The 13,500-nt window shown below is 36.3% G+C and overlaps 1 protein-coding gene across 1 annotated transcript in view; it reads left to right on the top strand.

Annotated features, from left to right (window-relative positions):
• NF1 (neurofibromin 1) overlaps positions 1 to 13,500 on the top strand; it is a 267,108-nt gene that overhangs the window by 82,628 nt on the left and 170,980 nt on the right. The window contains 3 exon segments of the mRNA XM_021067460.1: positions 10,702 to 10,875; positions 11,345 to 11,467; positions 12,295 to 12,369. Coding sequence (XP_020923119.1) covers positions 10,702 to 10,875; positions 11,345 to 11,467; positions 12,295 to 12,369 — 372 coding nt within the window.

The raw sequence follows: 13,500 nt of genomic DNA, 5'->3' as shown, positions 1-13,500 counted from the left end.
TTTGCTATTTAGGTATTTAAAATCTGGATGCAGTCAGTTCAGTCTTGTTCTTTTTGTCCACTAGGTTTTAGGGTCATACGTCTTTTCCCCAAGATTTTATTTATTCATTTTATTGAGATATTCACATACTGTAAAATTCACCCTTTTAAAGTTTACAATTTATTGGTTTTTAGTATACCCACAAAGTTGTGCAATGATTATCGCTATGTAAGTCCAGAATAATTTCATCATCCCTGAAAGAAACCTCATACCTATTAGCAGTCACTCCTTATTCCCCTCTCATCTAGCCCCTGGCAACGACTAATCTACTTTTCGTCTTAGGTATTTGCTCATTTTGGACATTTCAAATGAAATCTTACAATATGTGACCTTTGTGTCTGGCACTTTTGAAGAATTTTGAAATAGCCTTTTATATTTTTCTCTAGCACTTTTATAGGTTAAAAAAATTTAGATCTTTGAATCTTTACTGAATTTTAAAAATGTATTATTTTTTAAGGATTCTCACTTTTTTTTTTCTTTGTCTTTTTATGGCTACACCACAGCATATGGAGGTTCCCAGGCTAGGGGTGGAATCAGAGCAACACTGGATCCTTAACCCACCGAGTGAGGCCAGGAAACGAGCCTGCATCCTCACGGATGCTAGTCAGATTTGTTTCTGCCAAGCCAGGATAGGAACTTCTTCTCACTCTTTTCTGGTAATGTTCCTTAAGTACTAACCAGTGTTAACCATTCATAGTTGTTTTCTCATACAAACATTTAAATGAAAATATACATAAATGGGGTGGTGGTTGTTATACTCTAAAATGAAATCATTTTATGCATATTACTCTGCACCCTCCTTTATTTATTTAAGAGTATTTCTTGTCTAGCCCTCAAAATAGTTGATAGCTAACACATTTATTTAGGTATTTGGTAATATTCTGTTACACTAAGAGCCTCATATGTTCAACCATTTCACTGAGTGGATGAATAGTTAGCTTTTTTCTTTTTTCTGTTTTTTGCCTTTACATTTAATCCTTAAGTAAATATCTTCATTAATATACTCTTGTTAATTGATGCTTTAAATTCTATAAGCTAGAATTCCAAAATTGGGAATTTTCTGTGGAGGACATTTGCATTTAAAAATTTTAATAGGTATTCCTAGATTTATATTCTCCAGTATTTCTAGCATGTCACATTTTTATCAGCTCTGAATTAGAATGCCTATTTTCCTGCATTCTCACCAGGACTACATGTTTTTCAGTTTTTTAAATTTTTCCAGTACAAAGGAAGAAAACAGTATCTCACTTTAGTCCTTATGATTAGTGTGGCTCAGGATCATTTCATATGTTTCTTGACTATCTGCATGTTTTCTTTTGTATAAAGTGTCTTTTGATTTCCTTTACCTATTTTTCTTTAATGTTTGTTATTCTCTTATTAACGGACTTTTTGTCTAGTAGGAACAGTAATCCTTTATTTTCAGTTGGTTGTAAATATTTTCCCAGATCATTGTTTGAATATAGTATCTTTTTTAGCAGGAGTATTTGAAGTATACTGTGAATATAACAATTACCCATACTCCTATTAATATTGTGATAAATTGCTCATCTTTTTTCTATGTATATGTGGCTTTAAAAATTGAACAAATAATATTTGCATAAATTCTCCTGTAATTCCAGATAAAGCTCAAGTCCCCTTTGATTCCACTAATTCCATTTTCTTTCCTTCCTTTCTGGGAACAGCCACTGTCAGGAGCTGGTGTACATTCTTCTAAGCTACTTCTTAAAATTTTTATGAGACAGAGATCAAGATCAAGATCCAGTTCAGTGCTTCTCAGAGTAGTCTTAAGACCAGCAGCAGCAGCATCACCTGGAAACTTGTTAGAAATGCCAATTATTAGATCCCCACTCTAGGTCTGCTGAATCAGAAGCTTTGAGTGTGGGTCATAGTTAGTGACCTGTTTTTAGCAAGTCCTCCAAGTGACTGTTGTGCACACTAACGTTTGAGAATCAATGTTCATTTGTTTGTTAAATAACTCCCCATTATCCCCTTCCTTCAGTGCCTAGCAAACACCCTTCTACTCCCTGTTTTTATGACTTTGAGCACTTTAGATACTGCTTATAAATGGAATTATATAGTGTTTGGTTTTTTTGTTGCTGACTTATTTTACTTAGCATAATGTCCTCAAGGTTCATCCACCTTGTAGCATGTGTCAGAATTTCCTTTCTTTAAGGCTGAGTAATATTCCATTGAATGTATTTATCACATTTCATTTATCCAGTTTCATCTGCCACTGGACATTTGGGTTGTTTCCACCTTCCCCCCTGCCCCTTCTTTTTTTGGCCACCCCATGGCATGTGGAGTTCCCGGGCCAGGTGTCAGATCTGAGCCACAGTTGGAACCTACATTGCAGCTACGGCAACACTGGATCTTTAACCCACTGTGCCAGGCTGAGGATTGAATCTGTGTCCTAGCACTGTAGAGACGCCACTGCTTTGTTGTGCCACAGCAGAACTCTTGCTTCCACCTTTGAGCTATTGTGAAAGATGCTGCTATGAACATGGGTATGCAAATATTTCTTGCAGACCTTACTTTCAATTATTTTGTATATAAAACCTGAAGTGTTATGGCTGGATTGTATGTAAATTCTGTTTTTAATTTTTTGAGGAATTTTTGTCTAAGGTTACTTTTGACAGTTTATTTTTTGCTAGGAAATATATTTTTCAATTTTGTCAGCAAGGAGTTATGTATGTAAAATAGCTATAATTTTATTTATAGTATATATAGACAGAACATATTTATTTGTAATATATGTTCTTTTCTAATTATTTTCTTCAATATGCTTGTTTATAACTCCTCATTTCTAATATTTCTTATTTTTCTTCACTCATGTTTACTAGGATTTATCTGTTCTAGTGGTCTTTAAAACCTGGGTTTTTGACTCTGTATTTTCCATGGATACTATTCAGGTGTATTACCGCTGAGCCACAATGGGAACTCCTATTTATAGTTTGTTTGTTATTTTAATTATAGATGTATCTGTAAGGCTTTGAATTTTACTTTTTAAGAGTAGTTATGGCTTTCAGATGAAGTGTCCTCAATTTTATTAATTTCAAATCTCTTATTTCTCTTACTTGAAGATACTTTATTTAACGGGGAGGAATGCTTTATAGTTTCCAAATTGTTAGTTTTTTTTTTTTTTAAATGTATTGAAGTATAGTTGATTTATTTACCGTGTTGTGTTAATTTCTGCTGTACAGCAGAGTGATTAAGCTACACATATATGTCATTCCCATATAGGTTGTCACAGGATATCGAGTAGATTTCCTTGTGCTGTACAGCAGGTCCCCATTGACCATCCATTCCATGTAATAGTGTTCATATGTCAATCTCAAGCTTTCAGATTGTTAGTTTTTTTGGTGATTAAAAAAATTAATTTTTTGTGGTCAGAAAATGGTGGTACGTATTTGTATAAAAACATATTTCATGAATCTTAAATACAACACAAATCAGTATATCTATAAAAAATATACTCATAGAGAACAGACTTGTAATTGCCCAGGGTGACAGGAGGTAGAGGAGGGAAGGACTGGTAATTTGGGTTTAGTAGAGACAAACTATTACATGTAGGATGGGTAAACAACAAGGTCCTACTGTATAGCACAGGGAACTATATTCAGTATCCTGTAATAGATCATCATGGAAAAGAATATAAAAAATACATATATGTATAACTAAGTCACTTTACAGCAGAAATTAACACAACATTGTAAATCAGCTATACTTCAATTACAGAAAATGTGTTCCGCAGTCATCAGTATAATGTGTATCATTTCATAGGGCACAGAATTTAATGTAAAATCTTTAAAACCACTCTTAGAACCACCCTGTAGGTGGCTTGAGATAGTCCCTTTGTGGGTATGCTATGGGAAAAGCTTGGTTTAGCTGGTTAGATTCCCTTAGGTAGCCAGTGTACTTTGGCAGTGTGGCAGAACTCCTCCCAGGCTTTGTAATCATGCTTAGTTAGCTCTTTATTATAAAGCAAGCAAGGAAACAAACATCAAACAAATAAAACTCTAAACAGATTAGATAAGGCTTTCATGTATACCACCCTAGTACTATAGACTATATATGAAAAGTAGTTCTTTTTTCAGTTTCTAAATTTTGTTTTTATTTATATCATTATTATTTTATTGTATTAGGTTAGGTAGTATAACAACTCAACACAATAGAATTTTATTATACTTAATGAACTAGTACTGAGCAGCTGAACTGAATAGCTCTCCAGGACAGTTCTTTTCTTTCTTAGGGCCTTGGCCAGCAAAGATGGCCATTTAAAAAACTTTTTAAAACTATAGTTAATTTACATTGTTCTGTCAGTTTCTGCTAAGACTGCCTTATTTATCTATTTATTTATTTTAGGGCTGCACCTCCAGCATATATAATTTCCTCTACTAGGGGCTGAGTCCAAGCTGTAGCTGTGGCTGGATCGGAGCCATGTCTGCAAACTTGCTGTCACTCACAGCAACACCAGATCCTTTAACACATTGAGCGAGGCCAAGGATCGAACCCACATCCTCATGGTTACTAGTCAGGTTCATAATCCACTGGGCCAGAATGGGAATTCCAAGACTGCCTGTTTTAAGAAAAATTTTTTTTTTTTTTTGCTTTTTAGGGCCGCACCCGTGGCAGGCATATGGAGGTTCCTAAGCTAGGGGTCAAATCGGAGCTTTAGCTGCTGGCCTACGCCACAGCCACAGGAATGCAGGATCCAAGCCATGTCTGCAACCTACACCACAGGTCACGGCAACGCTGGACCCTTAACCCACTGAGAAACCTGCAATGTTATGTTTCCCCTGCACCATGACAGGAACTCTCACATAGCCGTATTTAACTGCAAGGGAAGCTGAGAAATACGACTTTATGTCCAAAAACAAGAGGTGAACATAGAAACCAAGGAATAAAGCAGCTAGGAGAGATGTAGGGAGTTAAGGATGGCTTAGACTGCTGTCTGCCTAGAACTCCCAGTTATTTCTTTATGGATAAAAGTTAGATATCAAGAGTATCTGTTTACTACAGTAACATTACAGGTTATATGAGCTGTAAAAATTCAGATGAAGTTTGGATAGTGGGGAAAGCTTTATGGAAGAAGTATGGAACCTTAGCTGAATTTGAAATAAGAATAGAATTTAGATAAAAGAGCAAATGTTATTGAAGCCAGGGTAATCAAGAAAATGGATGTAAAGTGGAGTTCCCATTGTGGTGCAGTGGAAGTGAATCTGACTAGTACCCATGTGGGTTCGATCCCTGCCCTTGCTCAGTGTGTCGGGATTCAGGTGTTGCCATGAGCTGTGGTGTAGGCTGCAGACACAGCTTGGGTTGCTGTGGTTGTGGTGTAGGCCTGCAGCTGTAGCCCCGATTTGACCCCTAGCCTGGGAACTTCTATATGCCGCAGGTGTGGCCCTAAAAAGAAAAAAAAAAAAAAAAGAAAATGGATGTAAAAATGTTGAAGGTATGGGAGGTCCCACTGTGTAAGAATCTGACTACAGCAGCTCGGGTCGCTGTGGAACTATGGTTTCAATCCCCTGCCTGCTGTAGTGGGTTGAAGGACCCAGCGTTGTTGCAGCCGTGATGTGGGTTGCTACTCTGGCTCGTGTTCAGTCCCTGGCCTGGGAACTTCCACATGCAGCATGTGGGGCCATAAAATTAAAAAAATGAAAAAAGAAAGAAAGAAAATGTTGAAGGTATGTTCAGAAAAGTTAGCTAGAGAGTGGAAAGTCCATGTGGCAGTTATAAGTGAAAATGGAGAAACTGAGCAATCTAGAAGGTGCTGTGAGCCAGTTTGTGTTTAAACTTTATTCTTTAGCAATTAGGAAAAGAAAAGATTAGGGTTAGAGGTAAGATATGCAAAGTAGTATTTTTAGCTGATGAAAAGAAAGTTCAGAGTGGGAGCTATTTCAGAGAAAATATGAGTTTATGTTTTAAAATTTTATTTACTTATATTGTGATAAAGTAGCATAAAATTCACCCTTTTAATCATTTCTAAGTGTATAGATTAGTGGTATTGAATATATTTCAGTGTTTTTGTTGTGGAGTTGTAGGAGTTCTTTACATATGGATATTAATCCCTTATCAGATATATAATTTGCAAATATTTTCTTTTATCCTGTGGATTGTCATTTCACTTTCTTGATAATGTTCTTTGAATACACAGATGTCTTTAAATTTTGATGACATCCATTTTATCTATTTTTCTGTTTTTGCTTGTGCATTTTCTGGTATCATACCAAGAAATCAATCTTCCCTGGTAGTCTAATGGTTAGGATTCGGCGATCTCAAGAAATCATTGCCAGGAGTTCCCGTCGTGGCTCAATGGTTAACGAATCCGACTAGGAACCATGAGGTTGAGGGTTCGATCCCTGGCCTCGCTCAGTGGGTTAAGGATCCAGCGTTGCCATGAGCTGTGGTGTAGGTCACAGATGAGGCTTGGATCCAGCGTTGCTGTGGCTGTAGTGTAGGCAGGTAGCTACAGCTTCAATTAGCCTGGGAACCTCCATATGCCGTGGGCGCAGCCCCAGAAAAGGCAAAAAGACAAACAAAACAAAACAAAGAAATCATTTCCAAATTCGGTGCTGTGAAGATTTTCACCTATGTTCTCTTCTAGGATTTTATAGTTTTAACTGTTTATGTCTTTGATCCATTTTTAGTTCATTTTTATATAGAGAGTAAGGGAAGGATCTGATCTCATTCTTTTGCATGTGCATACCCAATTTTCCCAGCGCTGCTTATTGGAAAAAAACTGCTCTTTCTCCATTGAATGGTTTTAGCATCCTTGTCAAAAATCATTTGATCATATGTGCAAGGATTTCTTTTTGGGTTTTCTGTTTTATTCCAGCGGTCTATGTATCTGTCTTTATACCAGTACAACAGTATTTTAATTACTGTAGCTTTGTAGTAAGTTTTGAAATCAGGAAGTGTGAGTCTTCCAATTTCATTCTTTTTCAAGATTGGCTGTTTGGCTTCCTTTGAAATACCATATGAATTTTTGGATGACTTTTTCTGTTTCTGTAAAAAACACTGTTAGGGTTTGATAAGTGTGCATGGACTCTGTAGATGGCTTTTGGTAGTATTGTCATTTTAAGGGTTAAGTTTTCAATCCATGAACATGGAGATGTTTCCATTTATATCTTTTTTTTTCTTTCTTTCAGCATTGTTTTATAGCTTTCATTGTACAAGTCTTTCACCTCCTTGATTAAGTTAATTCCTAAGTAGTTTATTCTATTTGATGCTTTCATAAGTGGAATTGTTTTCTTAATTCCTTTTTTTAGAGTAATTCTTAGTAAATAGAAATTCAGTTGATTTTTATGTGTTGATTTTGTAGCCTACGATTTTGCTGAATTTATGAGTTCTAACAGGTTTTTGGATGTTGTGTGTGTTATTTTCAAGGTTTCCTTCATGTAGATCATGTCATCTGGGAACAGAAATAACTTCTTCCTTAGCGATCTGAATGACTTTTCTTTCTTTTTCTTATTTCCACTTCTCTTTCTAGTTTTTCTGGCTAGAACTTCCACTAAGATGTTGACTAGGAAACATCTTAGTGGAAAAGTGGAGTTCCTGTTTTGGCTCTGTGGGGTACAAATCCAACTAGTATCCATAAGGATGTGGGTTTGATCCCTGGCCTCACTCAGTGGGTTAAGGATCTGGCGTTGTTGTGAGCTGTGGTGTAGGTCACAGATAAGTCTCGGATCTGGCATTGCTGTGGTTATGGTGTAGGCTGGCAGCTGCATCTCTGATTCAACCCCTAGCCTGGGAACTTCCATTTACCTGCAGTGCGGCCCTAAAAAGCAAGGAAAAAAAAAAAAAAAAAAAGAAAGAAAAGAAGAAGTGACAAAAGCAGGCAGGCATCCTTTTCTTGTTCCTAATATTAGGGCAGTAGCTTTCACTATTTGTTAAGTATGATCTTAGCTGTGAGCTGTTCATACATAGCTTTTATCATGTTGAGGAAATTCTCTTCTAATTCTAGCTTATTCAGTGTTTCTGTCACAGGAGGATGTCAGATATTGCCAAATGCTTTTTCTGCATCAACTGTGATGATTTTTTTCCTTTTGTTTTATTAATGTGATGCATTTATGTTGATTGATTTTTGTTGTTGAATCATTCTTGTGTTCTAGGAATAAATCCCACTTGGTCATAGTGTATAATCCTTGTAATAAATACACTGCTGGGTTTTGTTTGCTAATCCGAGTTGAGGATTGTTTCATTGATATTCTTAAGGGAATTTTGTCTATAGTTTTGTTTTCTTGTAGTGTTTTTGTTTGGTCTTTGAATTAGAGTGATGCTGGCCTCATGGGATGAGTTAAGGAAGTGTTTCCTTTAATTTTTTGGACATGTTTGAGAAGGGTTGGTATTAATTATTATTATTTTTTTTTTTTTAGGGCTGCACCCACAGCATATGGAAGTTACCAGGCTAGGGGTCAAATTGGAGCTGTAGCCACAGCCATGCCAGACGTGAGCCGCATCTGTGACCTACACCACAGCTATGGCAATGCCAGGTCCTTAACCCACTGAACAAGGCCAGGGGTCTAACCTTCGTTCTCATGGACGCTGGTCAGATTCGTTTCTGCTGAGCCACGATGGAAACTCCTAATTCTTTAAATATTTGGTAGAGTATTCACCAGTGAAGCCATATGATCCTGGGTTTTTTCTTTTTTAAAAAGATTTTTATTTTATTATTTTATTTTATTTTTTTGTCTTTTTAGGGCTGCCCCTGCGGCATATGAAAGTTCCCAGGCTAGAGATTGAATCAGAGCTATAGCTGCCAGCCTACACCACAGCAACAGCAATGTGAGATCTGAGCTGCTTCTGTGACCTACACCACAGCTCACAGCAATCCTGGATCTGTAATCCATTGAGCAAGGCCAGGGATTGAACCCACATCCTCATGGATACTTGTTGGGTTTGTTACTGCTGAGCCAGGATGGGAACGTCCAGATCCTGTGTTTTTTCTTTGTTGGGATATTTTTGATTACTGATTTTATCTCCTTACTATTTATAGGTCTGTTCAGATTTTCTGTTTCTTAATTGGTAGATTGTATGTTTCTCAGAACTTGCCCGTTTGTCTAGATTATCCAGTTTGTCAGTGTATAATTTTTCACAGTTTAATAATCTTTATTTCTGTAAAAACAGTAATGTCCTCACTTTTAATTATGATATTTAGTAATTTGAGTCTTTTTTTCTTACTCAGTCTAACTAGAGGTTTGTCAAATTTTTTGCCCTTTTCAAAGAACCGACTTTTGATTTTGTTGATTTTTTTTCCCCCCTGTTTTTAAATTCTCTATTTTATTTATCTTTATTATTTTCTTCCTTCTGCTAGCTTGGGGTTTAGTTTACTCCTTTTTTCTAGTTTTTTAAGACATGCAGTTAGATTATGGATTTGAGAGCTTGCTTTTTTTCTTCCTTCCTCCTTCCCTCCCTCAATCCCTCCCTCTCTCTCTTACTTCCATTCTTTTCTTTTCTTTTTTTTTTTTTTTTTAACAGTGCACTTTGGGCATATGCAAGTTCCTGGGCTAGGGGTTCAATAGAATCTGCAGCTGCAGGCCTACACCATAGCCATGGCAACACCTGATAGAAGGTGCATTTGCAACCTTTGCCGAAGCTTATGGGAACACCAGATCCTTAACCCACTGAGCAAGGTCAGGGATTGAACCTATCTCCTCACAGAGACAACATTGGGTCCTCAACCTGCTGAGCCACAATGGGAACTCTGAGAGCTTTCTTTACTTTTAATGTAAGCATTTCCAACTAAATATTTTCCATTTAGCATGACTTTCTCTGCATCCTGCAAGTTTTGGTGTGCTGTATTTTCACTTTGTCTGAAGATATTTACTAATTGTCTTTGTGATTTTTTCTTTGACCTTTGGTATTGTTTAATTTTTATACATTTGTGAATTTTCCAGTTTTCCTTCTGCTGCTAATTTCTGGTTTCATTTCACTGTGGTCAGGAAGATCACTTTTATTATTTCAGTCTATTTAAATTTATTAAGACTTGTTTCATGGTCTAATATATGTCTGTCCTGGAGCTTGTTCCATGTATACTTGTAAAGAACGTGTATTCTGCCATTGTTGGGTGAGTTTAGCTTTTGGGGTGTTGTATTTGAGAATGCATGTAAATGGAGATGTATTGTTTTCAGTCAGGAGTAAAGCCAAGGGGAGATATTTAGTAAGCTGCAGAAGGGGCTTGAGATGGCAAGAAGGCATAACTTTTTGTAGGAGTGGAGTTTAGAGCAGTAGAACAGCCTTAGATATATCCTTAGTTAGAAGGCTGAAGTTTGAATATAGCCCAGAGTTTTAGCTAAAGATGGAACAATTTGAGATAGACCATAACAAAGGGAGTATAATATTTGGAAATCAAAGATAATATAAAAAAGAGAATGTGATCAGCTGAATTCAGGCTTGAGAAGTTAGCTACATTGTTTGAGAAGGACTGTTTCTAATGTTCCTTCAATATTTCAACAAAGAAAAGAACAGATTCTATTTTTTTTGGTTTTGAGAAAGATTTTAATGATGACAGCTATTTAAATTATGAAATTTAAAACCACAAAAAATCAATTTTGTGTTTCTAGAGTATAAGTTTTAGAGGCTGATAATTTCCTGCTTTATTAGGTAAGTCTGAAATCTCGGGAACTTCATATATTTTCTTATGGCGGTATTTGAATTTTGTAGAAGTTGTTTCTGGACAGTCTACGAAAAGCGCTTGCTGGCCATGGAGGAAGCAGGCAGCTGACTGAAAGTGCTGCAATCGCCTGTGTCAAACTGTGTAAAGCAAGTACTTATATCAACTGGGAAGATAACTCCGTCATTTTCCTACTAGTTCAGTCCATGGTGGTTGATCTTAAGGTAACATGCTAATAACATGCTTTTTTTTTCTTTTCTACAAACTTAAAAAACATTAAATGAAAACTATACTTCTAGTATAAATATACTATTGTCAAAGATCATTGCTAAAACTAAAGTTCTGAGTTGTGTTTAGCAATGAATTCACAAGACCTGCTTTTGTTACTGTTCCTAAGGCTCAATAAAGTGGTTTAGAATATGAAGAAAACAGAATTAACTGTTGTTTCTTAAATTAGCATAAATATTCAGACTTGGGTTTAAAATAATGTAGAAATTGGGGCCTGAAAGGAATCATATGTGGTATAGTAAAAATTTTATTAGACTAATGAACCACAATATTAGTGTTTTGTTTTTCTTCTGGAAACTAAATGTTATGCCATCTGTGTGGATGATGTATTATTATTAAATACTGGTAGGAAAAAATACTGCATGACTGTTTAAAGGCTTTTGTTTTCTATTGGGATTTTTATAGAACCTGCTTTTTAATCCAAGTAAACCATTCTCAAGAGGCAGTCAGCCTGCAGATGTGGACCTAATGATTGACTGCCTGGTTTCTTGCTTTCGTATAAGCCCTCACAACAACCAGCATTTTAAGGTGAGGAGCAGTGGTTTTGATCCAGTTATGTTTACTGATGCTATTGATCCTTTATAAATGTGAAAAGACTAGAAAGATGAATAGGTTGTACCTTTATTGTTATTTCTTTCTTTTCCTTTTTTTTTTTTTTTTTTTTTTTTGTTTTTTGCTTTTTAGGGCTGCACCTGCAGCATATGGAAGCTCCCAGGCCTAGGGGTCAAATCGGAGCTGTAGCCGCCGGCCTACGCCACAGCCACAGCAATGCCACATCTGAGCCGCATCTGCAACCTACACCACAGTTCCCAGCAATGCCAGATCCTTAACCCACTGAGAGAGGCCAGGGATTGAACCCACAGCCTCATGGTTCCCAGTCGGATTCGTCCACTGAGCCACTATGGGAACTCCATGTTATTTCTTATTAGTATATGTTAAAATTAATTCGAAGACCTTAAAAATTTTTTCTTTTTTTTTTTTTTGTCTTTTTTTTTTTTGTCTTTTTAGGGCTGCACCCTCAACACATGGAAGTTCCCAGGCTAGGGGTCTGATTGGAGCTATAGCTGCCAGCCTACACTACAGACACAGCAACACCACATCCAAGCTGTGTCTGTGACCTACACCACAGCTCATGATAACGCCGGATCCTTAACCCACTAAGCAAGGTCAGGGATTGAACCTGTGTTCTCATGGTTACTAGACGGGTTCGTTACCACTGAGCCATGATGGGAACTCCAAGAATTTATTCTGTTTTTTTAAAAACTTTCTTTTTGTTATTCCTTTTGTCCTCATTTATGTTAACTGTATAATTTTCTCATAAAAATAATCTGTTTTTTTTTTCCTTCCCTCTGTAGATCTGCCTGGCTCAAAATTCCCCTTCTACATTTCACTATGTGCTGGTAAATTCACTCCATCGAATCATCACCAATGTAAGTCCAAAAGGTATTACTAAATTACTTAAAATGTTTTTTACTTTTTTACTTCTTTTTAAGAAAGACGCTTTTGGTCTTCTCACATGTGATTCTACCTAATAACTGATATACAGTTTATTTTTCATTTTCAGTCTTGACCTGAGAGCCTTTATTGAGGAAGTTGGGATTTATAGGATCGAACTTCCTATAAATAGGATCCACCTTCCTTTTTTTATTAGGATTAAAAGCCCTTGAGAAAACACCACTGAAAATTTAATTTAATGTTTTCATCCCAAGCTCTTCACATATTATTTTACTACTCTTAGCCCTTTGATAGCATTTGATACTTTCTGACTTATCACTTAATGTTTAAGTTAAAAGTAGCAGTATTATGTTGTAGCCCATTATGTACATTTAAAAAATGGCGACACCATATTTGATTGTGTTTTTCAAGTTTTCTTTAAACAAATGAAATGTGAACATTTAAATAGATGTGTTTACAGGATATAAAAGCATATCAGACAAAAAAATAAGCAAACTCATTAAAAGGTAGTTGTGAAACCTTCAGCTCTGATGTGAGTATATTGAGTAGATAGTACCTGACCAGATTTGGATCATGAATTAAAAAAAATTCTGTTCTTGTCATATTTTGAAGGTTTTCAGGTTTTGTTTATCACAGCTCCACTTTTATCCATTTTTAGATATTCGCACATATGTTTAGCTTTTTCTTGTTTTTCTCTCTTAGAAGGGGTTTTAATCATTGATAATTTAGGTATATTTGTCCTCTTTATAGCCAGATTTCATTTATGAGTGTCTCTAGTGAGTTAAAAATACCTTCTCACCTTTGTTTGCCTTGTATATGTTAAGTTTTTTACCAGATTCTGCCACATTTTCTTTTATCCATTCCTTCAGGGGAGAAATAACTATTAATAAAGTTTTTTAATGACACATTCCCAGTGGGGTGCTAGGAGCATTTTTGATCAGGACAGTCCTTATTATGCAGGACTGCCTTGCATTGTAGGACATTTAGCATCCTCGGTTCTTATTTTACTAAATGCCATTAGTGCCACTTCCCTCCTCTCCCACCCCTGCTCCCAGACATTATAACTAAAAATGCCTGACAGAATGATTCCCCCCTCCCTCAACTGA

The sequence above is a fragment of the Sus scrofa genome, chromosome 12 (assembly GCF_000003025.6).
Source record: "Sus scrofa isolate TJ Tabasco breed Duroc chromosome 12, Sscrofa11.1, whole genome shotgun sequence".
NCBI lineage: Eukaryota > Metazoa > Chordata > Mammalia > Artiodactyla > Suidae > Sus > Sus scrofa.
Note: the sequence above shows the minus strand (reverse complement) of the source record. Positions and strands in the feature narration are given on the sequence as shown.